This window comes from Chelon labrosus, assembly GCF_963514085.1.
Source record: "Chelon labrosus genome assembly, chromosome: 8".
In the NCBI taxonomy this organism is placed as follows: Eukaryota; Metazoa; Chordata; class Actinopteri; order Mugiliformes; family Mugilidae; genus Chelon; species Chelon labrosus.
In genome coordinates, this window is record NC_140358.1 from 16,190,650 (window position 1) to 16,204,471 (window position 13,822).

At 41.8% G+C, this 13,822-nt stretch overlaps 4 protein-coding genes across 4 annotated transcripts in view; 1 reads left to right on the forward strand and 3 right to left on the reverse strand.

Annotated features, from left to right (window-relative positions):
* LOC311491762 (cis-aconitate decarboxylase-like) overlaps positions 1–12,570 on the reverse strand; it is a gene marked incomplete at its 5' end in the record, with an annotated part of 31,165 nt that extends 18,595 nt beyond the window's left edge. The window contains 2 exons of the mRNA XM_084549784.1: positions 12,254–12,308; positions 12,553–12,570. Of these exons, the coding sequence (XP_084405910.1) occupies positions 12,254–12,308; positions 12,553–12,570 (73 nt within the window). The remainder of the gene's footprint in view (positions 1–12,253; positions 12,309–12,552) is intronic.
* On the reverse strand, positions 324–4,483 carry LOC311491312 (uncharacterized protein; the record flags this gene model as incomplete). The annotated part of the gene is made up of 8 exons (XM_084549218.1): positions 324–1,052; positions 1,161–1,283; positions 1,363–1,452; positions 1,544–1,656; positions 1,736–1,884; positions 1,969–2,068; positions 2,176–3,852; positions 4,429–4,483. The coding sequence occupies 8 exons, from the start codon at positions 4,481–4,483 to the stop codon at positions 915–917; spliced, it is 2,445 nt and encodes an 814-aa protein (XP_084405344.1). The 3' UTR covers positions 324–914.
* On the forward strand, positions 6,325–7,498 carry LOC311491673 (glutamine amidotransferase-like class 1 domain-containing protein 3, mitochondrial). Its single transcript, XM_084549658.1, has 4 exons — positions 6,325–6,444; positions 6,587–6,758; positions 6,847–7,048; positions 7,143–7,498. Exons 1-4 carry the CDS (start codon positions 6,337–6,339, stop codon positions 7,333–7,335), a joined length of 675 nt encoding a protein of 224 aa, XP_084405784.1. The 5' UTR covers positions 6,325–6,336; the 3' UTR covers positions 7,336–7,498.
* Positions 9,049–12,154, reverse strand: LOC311491763 (cis-aconitate decarboxylase-like; the record flags this gene model as incomplete). The annotated part of the gene is made up of 4 exons (XM_084549785.1): positions 11,954–12,154; positions 11,554–11,646; positions 10,643–10,848; positions 9,049–9,976 (listed from the first exon to the last, which is right to left on the reverse strand). The coding sequence occupies exons 1-4, from the start codon at positions 12,029–12,031 to the stop codon at positions 9,049–9,051; spliced, it is 1,305 nt and encodes a 434-aa protein (XP_084405911.1). The 5' UTR covers positions 12,032–12,154.
* Positions 12,571–13,822: the final 1,252 nt, after the last annotated feature.

Consider the following 13,822-nt stretch of genomic DNA (forward strand, 5'->3'; position numbering starts at 1 on the left):
AACCGACCAAAACTCCCTTCGGTAAGTAGAGGGGCGGGACTTCGGCTCTCTATAGCGAAGTTTACATTCTTTTGAGTGGCAGCAAATGCAGCCAATCAGTGTCAAGTGCTTGCATTTCATAATGAGGTTGCCAGTTAAGCCCGAAGGGGCGCCAAATAGGTGCAAAACCACGCGTTTAAAACCCCCCACCCTAATATAGCTTTCTGAGAGAGGTTTTTAGGAAGCTTCTAAGGCATTACAGACCCAACCAAAATTTTGTTGTCTGCATGTCACATCACAGATCAAGGATAAATACCCCGTTCAATCATTCTATGTCACCTTTAATGTCTCTGCACCATCATATACAGTTGATGTCTTAGATGATCTCAAGTTACTCTGATGTTGGGTGGAATTGCACTTGAAGTGATTGTGCGTGAGATCACCAAACTCTATGAACTATTAATGATGTAAACAGCGTAATTTGTCTGCCCACAAAACACTACAGGACAGCGAGGGACATGTCTTGGCTTGAGGCTTTCATTTAAAAAAAAAAAAAAAAACTGAATAAACTGAAATATCAAAAAGCCATACTGTATAAATAAAACCATCACCCGTAGGCATCATTTAATTTATTTTCAGAATATACAGTGCATAAATGTATTTAAAGTGCCAAGATTTCCAAACAAAGAGAAGGACAATATAAAACAAAATTGTATTCATAAAAAAAATATAAATTAAAGATATTATTCATATTGTACATGATTAAACGACATTAGTGTCTGCTTGGATACAACATATGCATCATGGAAACAGCTATTCACGTAAAAGGGATTTTAAGGTACAACTGGTGGGATATTTTAAGCTATGTGCAAATACTAAGAGCCATTTCTAAGGACTGGACTTGGTCCTGGTGAAACAGTGAATGGTGCTGAATTTCAACTTCCTGTTCCTGATTCTGATGTGCTGTCATCTCCTGAACTTGGCAGCCTTACTGAATACACATCAGGTTCAAACCCAGGATTTGTCTGTCCCTGCCTGTGACGCCTCTGGACCTCCTCAAAGATTTCAAGAACCTTGAAAGCACAAACAAAAAAGCAGGTATTAAATGAACTGGCTAATGTGAACATATACCCAATGAAACAACTTTCTACTAAGAATGAACAAAACAATATTTCCATTACCTTGGACTTGGGAATGAGACCCACTCTGAAGAAGCCAATGTGTCCAGTTTCAATCTTGGTGCAGTCAACCACAGTGGATGCAATGTTCTCTGGGGAGGGTCCATCACATAACACTCCATCCACCTAAGCAACCAATGAAGATACAGTTCACTTCATATTCATGTCCTTCATATTTTTAATTACACTGAATCATTGTCATTACCTTGTCTCCTAGCTTGGCGAACACTTGGTTATGGTGAGTCGTGTCTGCCTCTCCTGTGGGGTTGGCTGAGGTTACAGCAATGGGCCCTACCTGAAAACATAAGAAAACAGTTGCATTGAAGGGTCTGGTGATTGATCTTCAATAAATTTAAGACATTCAGATTAATATTCATGTTCCGTACCAGACTGATGAGATGCGTGGCTACAGCACAGTCTGGATTTCTGATGGCAATGCTTTGTGGAGTCCCTATGTGTTTGGCAGCATCTCCCAAACCAAAGGTGTCCATCCAGGGTCCTGCACGAGACAAGAAATACAGTATGGTGCTCATGAAAGCCTCAACAGGCATGACACATGCCCAGAGTCTTACACCCACCTCTGGGTATAACCATGCTAATGGATGATGGCCATGCAGCCTCCATGAAGTCCAGGAGCAGAGGGCTCAGCAGGTGTCGCACCGGCTCCAGCTGCTTTATGGAGGAGATCCACATGGACATGGGTCGGTCCTGTGCCTGTTTCTTCACCCTGAAGACAAACATAGCAGTGACAAAGATCAGAATATGAAAGCAATAAATGAATGCAGGAACGTGTGTGAGACATGAAACTCACTTGAAAGCTTTAACCACTGCGTCCGGCCGGCTGCAAGCGGCCACCAGCACATAGACGGTGTCAGTAGGCATTCCACAAATGCCGCCATTCTTCATGATTTCTGTTTGAAAACAGATTTAAAAAAAAAAAAAAAAAAAAAAAAACATTTTAAAATGTGCATAAATAAGTATTTATTTCAGAAATGAAAGTCACTGTCTTAAATCTCACCTGCAATCTGAAGGACTGATGTGACCTTGCGGGCTGGTAGATGTGGACAGACATCTGCCCCTCCCCCCACCCCACTCATCTTGACTACAGGTTTTCCTAATGGGATCTGGGGGGACTGGAACGTGCCGTTGAAAATGTGTGCCAAGAAACAATAAAAACTGACGAGGCCAAAGATTATGGTGACTCCTATGTCATAACCAAAAGGCAGTGCACCTAGTGCATCCAGCAGGAAGCTGATAAGTATGAGCTGGAAGGTGAAAGCATAGATAAACCAGGCCACATTCAGAAACAGCGCTGCAACAGTCACTAAAACATTGAACAGCATGAAGCTAATGATCCCAACAGCCAGTTGAAAGCTTCTGGTGTCACCGTACAGGCCGCCGTATCGTGTCAATCCCCACACTATCCACATCAACCCATACAGATAAAATACTGTGCTCTCAAAGGTTTTACCCCGAGCGAAAGCTACTGAACCACACAACAGCTGCAGGGCCCCACCAGCCATTACCACCCAGGGGAGAACCAACACGGACAGAGGATTTCTGGCACCAATTGTGGCCGTGACGGCAAACGCAGCGAGAACGTTGCAGGCGTGACCTAATGCCTCTGCGTCTGCATATTTTGAGTAGCCCAGGTGAGGAGTGTGAAGTTCTTTATCGTGTGCTCTGAGAGTAATTCTCTGCGTCCTGCTGAATAAAGCCTTGAAATAGCCCTGGCCTATGGGAATCATGGTACTGGAGACCATGTTGAACGTCATAACAAAAAGCATGATTGCAGAAATCACAAATATAGCTCCCTGTACACCCTGAGTGCCTCCTTGGAAGAAGCCTTGAGGCTGCGCTGCAATGGCAATGCAATAAGCTGTGAAGAATAACTGGTAGAACCCCTCCAGCAAGCCTTTCTGACAGCTGAACAGAGCCAGGACAAAGAAAAGCACAGAGAAGACAACAGGGAAGGGGACAGGGGAGTAAGGCTGAATGGAGTAAAATGATAATAAAGCTGTGTAACCCTCAGCAAATTTCAGCAGGGATGTGAAACCATAGAAAGTGGCAGCTAGTGTGTCCATATCTCTGTAAAATAGGATACACAAGCCTAGCTGGAAGACTCCAGCTGTCCACAGCCAAGGAACATGACCCACAAAGAGCTGAGGGACCACACCTAACAGAGGACAGACTATCACACAGGCCGATAACAAGTTCATCACCAAACCTACTGACACTAAATCATTGGACCCCTGTTTCTGATCTGTTGTCAGCTCCTCTTTTTTCTTCAGGACTGTCCCTGGAGGTTCCACTTTACCATGAGTGATCATGGACAGCAGACGTCCAAATCCAAAGTAAACACACACCAGACAGACAATAAAGTAGTTAGCAGCCGTGGCAGACTGACCAAAACCTGCAGCTGACAGACCAGCGATTTGATGGGCACAGGCAAGGGAAATGCCGATAGCTATAAGAAACAGAACTGCTTTCTTCGCCACCACTGCAGCACCAGCAATGATGAACAGGGCTAATGCGAATGCTGCCAGGCCAGGGACCAGAGCGGCTCTGAGCTCTGTAGGCTTCAGCACCCTCTGTCCCACCAGGATGTACACCAGACCAGAGCCACACCACAGAGCAGAGATCGTTAGGCACACAGTGGAAAACAGCCGGGTGTGGGACAGACTGTGAGAGACACCTAGAAGAGAAACAAGGCATGGTCAGGGAGATTACTCAGATCTGGATGCAAATACAAATACAGGATTACTTTTAAATAAACACAAACCAGCATATGCAACAAGGGCTGCAACGATGAGGAGCAGAATCCCCAGCGCACTTTGGGGGATGAATTCATTTTCAGGAGAGATGGGATAATTGTTCACCAAAAGCAGGAGGGAACCTACAAGTCGAAAGCAAAGTCAATATTCTGAGCTGCTGATAGCTGTTAAGCAAAACTAGGACAAGTATGTTACAAGATTTTCTTTCTCTTCCATGTTTTTCTTATGTATGCTTAAATGTAACTGATAACCAATTACATACATTATATTATCTATTATTAATTTGTTAGAAATAATATATATTTTTTAAAAAAGCCAATCAAACTATGTAAATAAAGTTTTTCAAATTTGAACACATATGTCACTGTAAATATCTCGTAATATAGTTATATATTTTTTATGACCGTTTGACTTCTCGGGTTAGTATTATATTTAAAAATCACTTATTTATGAAAGTTAAACGCTTGAAAAGTCAGCTTTTTGAAAATAAATCTCACCGGCAGAGATGCTCAGGATGCCGACGGACACATGCAGCGAACGGAGCTGAGCCATGATAAGCGGTGTTTCCTCCTGGCGACGCGAGGCTCCGCTTTTATATGTCTGCGGTGCGTGTGACGTCAACACGCAGGTGAAACCTGAGAGCTGGAAAGCTGCGCCTCACAAGGAAATATAACACATATAGATAACACAAATGCGAAACCGAGAGATAAAAGATGCTGCTGTAACAATCCTCCAAGTGCCTTTTGTGTCTTTTATATCAACTGGGAACTTCTGCATTATGAGGGTTTTTTATCAGAGCATCACGAGACATCATGCAGTATTAGGTTACTATAACTCCAACTATCAAACCAGTTTTTTTTTTTGTTTTTTTTTGTGATAGTCCACACAAATGCAAATATGTACAATTTATCTGTCAAACACAACAATCAATAATACAGATCTTTTCATCCGTTGCAGTTTCTCCAGCTAGGTTTTCTTCCTCCATCTGCAGGCTGCTTTCTAAAATGCAAATAAGGATGACTTTTATATTTCTCACAATACATCTGTATATGTCCTATGCGATTACCTTATGCATACAAAAAAAAAAAAAAAAAAAAGCTTCGAGGAAGTAAATTAGATGGCACGCCTCTTTACACAAGAACAAATATCAAATGTTTTATTGCCACTTTATTGCTGTCACTGGGGGGAATGATTCAGCGTTTCGGTAATTCTAAACGGTGTTCCGGTTACCTATCAGGTGCATGATGTCAGCACTTTGGACGACAGGAGGGAAGGGGCGGTAGAGGCAGCCTGGGGCTATAAAGACTCGCCGCTTCAGAGCTAAACCGTCACACTTCAACCGAAGAGCTCGACTGCACGCTTCATTCAACCAGGACACCTGCACTACAACACCTGTTCAAGGTGAGCACATCTACTCTCATTGTCTCCACGTCTGCTAAATAAATGCAAGCTTTATCCGTATATTTCCGTGTTGAAACGTGTTGATGTTATACGCTGAAATGTAAAACAGTACAGTAAAATACTCGAGTGAAATCTTGTTTTATTAAATTACTGTTTGAGATAACGAGGACTACCGCGTTTATTCATAGGAGCTGAGTTTGACACAGCAGACTCAAACCTCTTCCTGTATCTTACTTACCTGTGTCACTATGGTTACCTGGCAACGGCTCTCCTGAGGCTTATCCTCACCTGCCTTTGTACATTTTTTTGTGTAAACACCGAGCACTGCTCTGCATATTCAGTTGCTTTGCATCTCATAGGGCAAAGCATCTGACGTGAAACAAACTAAAGAGATGAAATGTAATCTAGTAAAGGGGTCTTCAGCGTTTTTCAGACCAAGGACCACCAGACTGATAGAGATGGAGCAGGGTCCCCTTGACAATATATATATACTTTATAGAAATTATGTTTTATATTAAACTGGGCCTAATGCCACGTATACACCTACTCTGTTATTGCACATTCAGTACTAAACTATTGAAATAATACACGGGTTCATATAATCATGTTTTTCTTTTAAAGCCCTGTCATTTATAAACATACCTTGTCAACCGATACCAGTGCCAAAATCAGCATTTTCTTTCAGTGTCATGATAATCATGCATACAAGCTATTCGAACGTAAATATGGAAATGAAAATTAGTGATTGCTATTAGTGCCACTGCCATGCATATACGTGTTATCTTGCGGAGTAACAAAATGAGCAAAGTCCTCGTGCAGCTCAGCAAATGGCAGTTTGCATATGTGCAGTGTAGATGCGGAGGAGTGAATATCAACCTCCTGCAGTAACTCCGTGGACCACCCTGGCGTTGCAGACCCCCTATTGAAGACCTCTGATCCAGAGAGTTTTCATATATTTAGAGTATAGATAAGCAAATGGTGTGTGTGTGTGTTTTGCAGGAATCATGGCAAAGCGCGTTGCAGTCATTCTGTCAGGCTGTGGAGTTTATGATGGCACAGAGATCCATGAGGCCTCGGCCGTCCTTGTCCACCTGAGTCGCGCTGGAGCAAAAGTAAGAGCACCTAAAAGAAGAGAAGTGAACATGTTACAGTGCCTTCCATTTAATGGCAGCTCTTAAAAGATCCCTTAAAAACGGGAACTAATCTGATACTGATTAATCTGATACTGATTGTTGAACTAATGTCTGGTTCCAGGTGCAGATGTTTGCTCCAAACTCCGATCAGATGCATGTTGTGAACCACTGTGAGGGGAAACCTACGCAGGAGAAGAGAAACATCCTGCAGGAAAGTGCCCGCATCGCCAGGGGTGACGTGACTGATCTGGCCAAGTGCGATGTGTCAGCGTTTGATGCTGTCATCATCCCAGGTAAGTTTACCACAAGTAATCCCACCTATTAAACTCTGGGTGGTCCTCTTCTTTTCTGTGATCTTCTAAATGAATGCTGTTCATTCAGGGGGCTTCGGTGTGGCCAAGAACCTGTGTGACTGGGCTGTGAAGAATAAGGACTGCACGGTCAATCCACAGCTAGAGAAGCTCATCAAAGATTTCCACAAAGCTAAAAAGCCTCTGGGCATGTGCTGCATCTCCCCCGTCCTGGCTGCCAAGCTCCTGCCCGGCTGTGAGGTCACCGTGGGGCAGGACAAGCAGTGTGAAACGTGAGTGAAATAAATTACCATCTTCAGATGTGACTGAAGACTGAGTCAAATCAAATCAAAAGCTGAAACCTTCCTTTTTTCTTTTCGTCTTCAGGTGGCCGTATGCAGGTACAGCAGGTGTTATGAAGGAGATGGGCTGCAAGTATGTCAACAAAGACGTTACTGAAGCTCACGTTGATGTCAAAAACAAGCTGGTCACCACCTGTGCCTTCATGTGCAACGCTCCCGTTCACAAAGTGTTTGATGGAGTAGGCGTCATGGTTAAAGAGACTCTGAAACTGGCCTAATAAGAGTTTCATGTGTGTTTTTGTTTTGTTTTACTCTCATATTCTGTGGAAATTCTTGTGTTCAATAGTAATTTGTCTAATCTTTGTGTGAGCATACAACATATCTGATATTCTTTTGTCAATGAGTGTTGTTAAGCCTCTCAATAAAAGCTACTCAACAACCTACGGGTTTGCAATGATTTTGTCTTTAGAAAAACGACACCAAGGCAGGAAAAACAACCAATTTGTAGCTCAAATAATCCGTGACCATGTTCTCATACATACAAATACATCACTGATCACGTCATTGTTTGGGCCGCCTCACATAGAGGTGAAAGACTGGTTTATTGCACAAAGCAGATTGCCACCAGTGAATACTACCTGACGAGGACTGTGGGTCGCGCTGTAACTCTTCATCAAGCTGTCTTCCATTCATCAGCTGTGTGAATTTGCATATTAGCTAAATATTCACCGAGCACAAGTGTGTTTTACATTTAGATTTAAATGTGAGATTTAAACGATTATTTAACTTAAAACAGTCACCCCACTTCTCACTCGGAGCTTAAATGTTGGTGTTTTAAGTGCAGCATGAACCCCTTTACAATTGCTATCCCACCAAAAAATAAACACGCATTTGATTTAAATAAAAAAAAGTGTTTCTGTTCTATAGGGTAATGCATGAAGGAGGCAAATTAAAACATATTAACACATTTCACTCAAACATGATTAAAGGTAAAACGTTTAAAATCTACAGGCCTCAGCTGCTGTCTCTCAGGTGTGTATCAAACGTTCCAAAGTATCAGAACAAAACAGCAAAACACTTTAAATTCAATTCAACAAGACTTTTTATTACATTCTGCAAAAAAAAATAGTTATTAGTTATCTATGTACATACAGTATATAATTTGCTGAAGCCAGTTACTCAATGTGGTGTGAATCCCTCTGCTGCTGATTTAAGAAACTGCATGAATCAGGTCATTATTTCCCATCCTAATACAGATTGCAACCTCTCTGGATATTATGGTTCTAGAGCCAACTGATGGTTTTTGTTCAATATCTTATTTGATTTTAACTGTTTAAATGTTAGACAAACATTGATCTACAATATTTACTTTATTGACTTCTCTGAATGCAGTCACACACGTCTTTCTGTTTGGATCTTTATCTTAGTTGTTAGAAAGTTTGAATTGTATATTTTTGTTACTGGTCTTCTTAATACATTCTGCATACTTAAATAATATAAATTATAAAGGGTTATGTGAAACTTTAAGGCACTGTGAGTTAAATAACTATTCTTCCAGCAATGATACCAGAATTCATTCTTTTGATAATTTCATACAAAGTGTAGGACATGGAAACAGAAATTCTTATACTATGGTTGGATCTTTATCTGAGTCATAATAATAAACATATTGTTTTTTAACACCTAACCACAAATGTTATTTTTTGTTTGTTTGTTTGTTTGTTTTCCATAAATCACTGAAAAAAATGATAACTTTACACAACCAGATAGTTTAGATATTTGTTGTTTGTACACTTACAAAAACTTATAATTTGTACAATTCATTACTGTGGCTACTCATTCTTAGAAATGAGCACAACACAGAACTCTTAGTGATTGTGTTCAGTGCATTGCTGTCTCTGGGCCTGGAGTGAATATGTCGTATGAATTTGAAGATAGTTTTTTCTTTAATGAAATGTGGTTTGTGTTTTATGTTGCTGTTTGCCTAAATTTCATTGAAGGTTTGAGAGAAGGGCCGTGCAGTCTGCATGTCGGTCCAGCTCCTCCACCACCTCAATCAGCTGCTCCACCTTCTCTGAGGAGAGCACCACCTCTGCGTTGTTCCTGAACTTCTTCCTCAGGCTCTCGTTGGTCAGCGGATTGCGCCAGTGACCATAGAAGGTGTCACAGCGTCCCCTCAGGATGTCCCCCCCAGTTAGTGTCACCTCAACCTCCCCATACATCAGGTTGAAATTGGCCGGGTTGTCATGGGGATGCTCCACACGAACGCGGCCCAGCAGGGCGAGCAGCTCAGGGCGGCTCATAGCAGCAGGGGTGAAGGACTGGACAGTGACCTCGCCATCCAGGAGAGCGCTGCAAGCGTTGAACTGGAAGGAGTGGCGTGCCTCGTGCTCAGACTCAGGGAAAGCCCTGTTGATGTACTTAGACTGGGGGACTCTGAGCAGGATGTCCTGGACTTGAGCAGGGGAGACAGTACCAGAGCCAGCTCCCACAAGAAGCTTATGGACCGAGGCTGCAGCATCTGCCACCCAGTGCATCCCCAGATGGGCGGGGAAGCGCTTGAAGCCCATGTCCTGTACCTCTAGCAGGAACATATGGCCTTCATCGCTGGGAGACTCTAAAGCCTTCGGCACATAGTCTTCATAAAAAGCACTGAACCCAGCCACCCCTGGAACAGCATCCAGGACCAGAGAACTGGCCTCTAGGCCCCTGGAGGCCAGCAGAGCAGCTTCCAGACCCAAACGTGCAGCATTGCCTATGTGGAGGGGTTTAGACTGAGTGGCAGCATTAGCCATTGGAGCTCCTGCGAGAGAAGCAGCTATAGCCAAGGCATGACTGCTCTGGGAAGGATCCAGAGACAAGAGGTGGGCACAGGCGGCAGCACTTCCCATAGGCCCCACCACAGTGGGAGGGTGAAACCTGAAGAGAAAGTTCCAAAGTTAAGACAGACAGGCTTGGTCATTATTTAGTTTTGTGTATTTACCCTCCCAAATAAATGAAGCTGTAAGTGAATTTAAACTAATTCTAAAATAAAAAAAAGTGTTTTTCTCCCACAATAAACCCAAACTCAGTTGGTCTTTGTTGAGTTACTGCAGATGAACACCAAAGCTTTCATTCCATTTGGTCAGTGGAAATGTTTTTAATCTAGCTGTAGGCTACAAACCTAAATAGCCACAGTGGGGCTGCAGGCAAAAAGCTCCGACTGTTTGGAACTAACACACACCTTCAACACGTCATCAACGTACACAGCTATAACTTGATGTGCTATGTTGTGGAAAAATTTTGCAGCACAGCTGAAGCACCTGTGGCTTCTCACAGTTTGAGTATGTGCAACTATTTCCACAGGAAAATTCTGAACGTTACACTCCAGAAGACACTTTGAGCCGTACAGAGAGCAGCAGGGCAATTATAAGTCTGCTCAGACTCACAGCGGTGGTTGTCTTCCATGTGAAATACGAATAATAAATCATAATCAAGGACCTGCTTGAGTACAGTTACAGCATATAGACAACATACTGCAATTATTTTAACTAGGTTTACACTGCTAGACTATGTCTACTTTGACCCACGCTCTGAAACACTCACCTCTTGGGGATGTTGTGGGCCTCATTAGAGAACCTCATTAGCCGGCCCTGGATCTCAATGCCGACATTGAAGGCCAGCAAGAAGTCCAGGCCGCTGGGTTTGTTGTTGGCTGGCATCATGTCACTGAGAGCTAACACAGCAGGAAGGACGGCTCCGGAGGGATGAGTGGCAGGGTGCCACGTGTCATCAAAGTCCATGGAGTGAGTCTGCAGCAGGAAGACGTAAGCTGTAATTGCTTGTCAAACGCACTTATTTGATGGCAAGATTTGTATGTGTTCATTTTTCATGTTGAGCTATAACCACTTTCTGTTTCTGCTGACAGAGAAAAGTGAGTGAAATTTCTGAAGAAGCATAACTCGGGGTCAGTTCCACACTGAGGGGTTGGGTTATACCACTGCCGAGTATATAACAGCTAGTTGGTTCAGGTAATTTTTTTTTTTTTACTGCAGCATAAGTAGGATTGGCAAGATTGACAATGAAATAGGTAAAGTACGGCGTGCAGAAATGGCAACGAGGCGTTCAACTTTAGTCAATGGCAATGAGGCGTTCACCTTCAGTCAATGGCAATGAGGCGCTGACTGAAGTTGAACGCCTCATTGCCATTTCTGAACACTGTACTTTACCTATCTCATTGCCAATCTTGCACCCTATTATTTTGTATATAATGTTCAATCATTTGCTCATTACTCATCACCTGGTTTGTGTTTTTAATTTTTTTTTATATATATATGTATATATATATATATATATATTCCAATTGGTTTATTCTATGTTACTTATTTTAACTGAGCTTTTCTACTCCGTCTTATGTCATTGTTGCCTGCTCTGTGTGCCCTTAAGTGCCTCCTGGGGACAAATAAAGTTTTCTGAATCTGAATCTGGACACATCTATCTAACTTATTTCCACTCACCGCCACTCCGTTGACGAAAGCTGCCAGTGTCGGGGAAAGCCTGGTGCCCTTGCGTCCGTACACAGAGCTGATGTCATCGGGAGCGTACATGTGCTGAGAGAAAAAGGTGCAGGCAGGTAAACACAAGCAGCTGTCAGAGAGATGTTGTCTTACAAAAATAAAGTTACAGATTATTTACACTGACAGTCGCGTTTCAGGGGACATTTTATTGACTCACATTCATTCCTTAGGTTATTGATCTACACTAACTATACAATAGTTAACAATAACCACTACTGACATAAACATAACCACATTCCTACCCTAAAACAGCTCTCCATACGCAATTATGAGGACTTTTGTGCCCAAAAGGTAAATAGCATGTAACATTTAGCTCACTTTTGCTTTCTTTTTGTCTCACCTGGCAATGTTGCAGGGCCACGTCAAAGACAGCTGTTGTGCTGCCAATAAGACCAACTCCAATGTTGTCTAGCAACATTCTCTTACTCCGGCGGAGCACCGAATTAGACAAATGCTGGGGCTTAATGTCACTGATGAACTTCCCAAAGCTGGCTGTGACTGTGTCCTCACGAGCCGGTTGCTTCACGGCTGTGGGAGGAAACAGAGAGGTGTAGAGAAATTAGCTGTAGAGATTAAAGACAAGCAAGCTAATGGACATACAAAAGAAGGAGGCGTGATCCGATAGTAAACAAGGGTTTACCTTCAACGGCAGAATTATGCATAGCCCTTACGGCCAGCACTGGTCTGATGGTTTTCTGTGGAGCCAGAACAGAAGGTTTAATACTCCTCGTCAAACACATTTAAATCAGAATCTTGGTGGATGTTTAATAAAAGTCTCTCTTGAAAGGTATGTTGCTGTCAGTTTTCAGTTTCAATATGACTAACAACAATCCAAAAATAACATTTGTGCCATACGTCAAGCAAAGGCGATTTGAACATATGTATATCTTAAAGACGCGGAAAAAAAAAAAAAAAAAAAAAAAAAATCTGAATCTCTACCTGTAGTTTGGACATCATGGCTTCGGTGTGTTTTCGTCAGGTCTTCTTTCTGTAAATGGATTTCGGCTGCAGTCGTTCTTCCTTCTCTGTATCGATACTGCTGTCAAGAGCATCCTGTTTGAAACTGGGAGGATCCCTACCTTATATAGCCCTGGTCTGCCTACCTGTACTCACCTGTGAGGAAGGAGGAAGGATAGACGTAGGATGTCTGGGGAGGAAATTCCATTGTAGTCATCACTAGTACAATTAACATCACCATCCTTAGGACAATGACAAACACATGGAAAAATTTCTTAGAGGCAGTTCCACCCAGAGCTTAGTGTATTGTTTTATTATGAAACTCCTCCTTTAAGAATACTTCATCATGAGATGCTCCTTTTTCAGCCTCAGAACACCTTGGCACTTCATCCTTTAAGCATCGTGATCAAGTAAGGCTTCATTTTTACATCTATATATCTACAGGCACAACTTGAATATTTGTTATTTAACAATCTTCAGAATAATTTGTTGAATTCAGATGAATTTATATTTGCATGGTAATAATAACACAACAGTATTTACAGAGTGCTTTTCAAATTTTCTGCTTTTCGTACATTCTCTGGTGTAGATCAAGATAATTATTAACAATCAGCAACATCTTAAGACACTTGACAGAAGAGGAATACATGAATGCATAGATTAACAATAAAACAAGAGTGTAATTAATAAATGCTATCCTTGCTTTTGGGTTTGATGTAATTTTCAACACATTTTTTTATTTATTTATTTTTTGTGTGTGTTAAATTCATCTACCTTGAATTCACTTACTAACAGGGAATCATTCTTAAAATAGACTGGGCAGTGTCAGAGACTGTTAGACCTACAGACTGATACATTTCAGTGCTGGACTTCATCAAATAATATTTAACTTAGCATTTAAAATACATTTTTCCATATTTTTCATTTACACAAGTAGAAGTGAATCAACATAAAACATGAGGTTTACCTAATTAGCTGTTATGTTAGACATAATAAATAAAATGTACCTAAAAATATCAAATATTGCATCTGTATGTGTTTGTAAATGCATTGTATTATTCAGCCTTTCAGACATATTGATAATATCATAGATAGATACTTAACTGTGTGTTTTTACACAGTTTGATACAAAGAAAAAAAAAGACACCATGGCGGCACCAGATGGATTTCCTGCCAGTTTCTATGGGGAACCAGGAGTGTTAGGCATGTTATCCAATGGGATCAGTGCATTCCTTGTACTTCTACAGAACTT

Bases quoted from the DNA above. Each gene is read 5' to 3' on its own strand.
- LOC311491673 (XM_084549658.1), top strand. From the start codon at position 6,337: ATGGCAAAGCGCGTTGCAGTCATTCTGTCAGGCTGTGGAGTTTATGAT. The intron at 6,445-6,586 runs GTAAGAGCACCT...GTCTGGTTCCAG, and splicing joins TGAGTCGCGCTGGAGCAAAA to GTGCAGATGTTTGCTCCAAA. The intron at 7,049-7,142 runs GTGAGTGAAATA...TTTCGTCTTCAG, and splicing joins CAGGACAAGCAGTGTGAAAC to GTGGCCGTATGCAGGTACAG.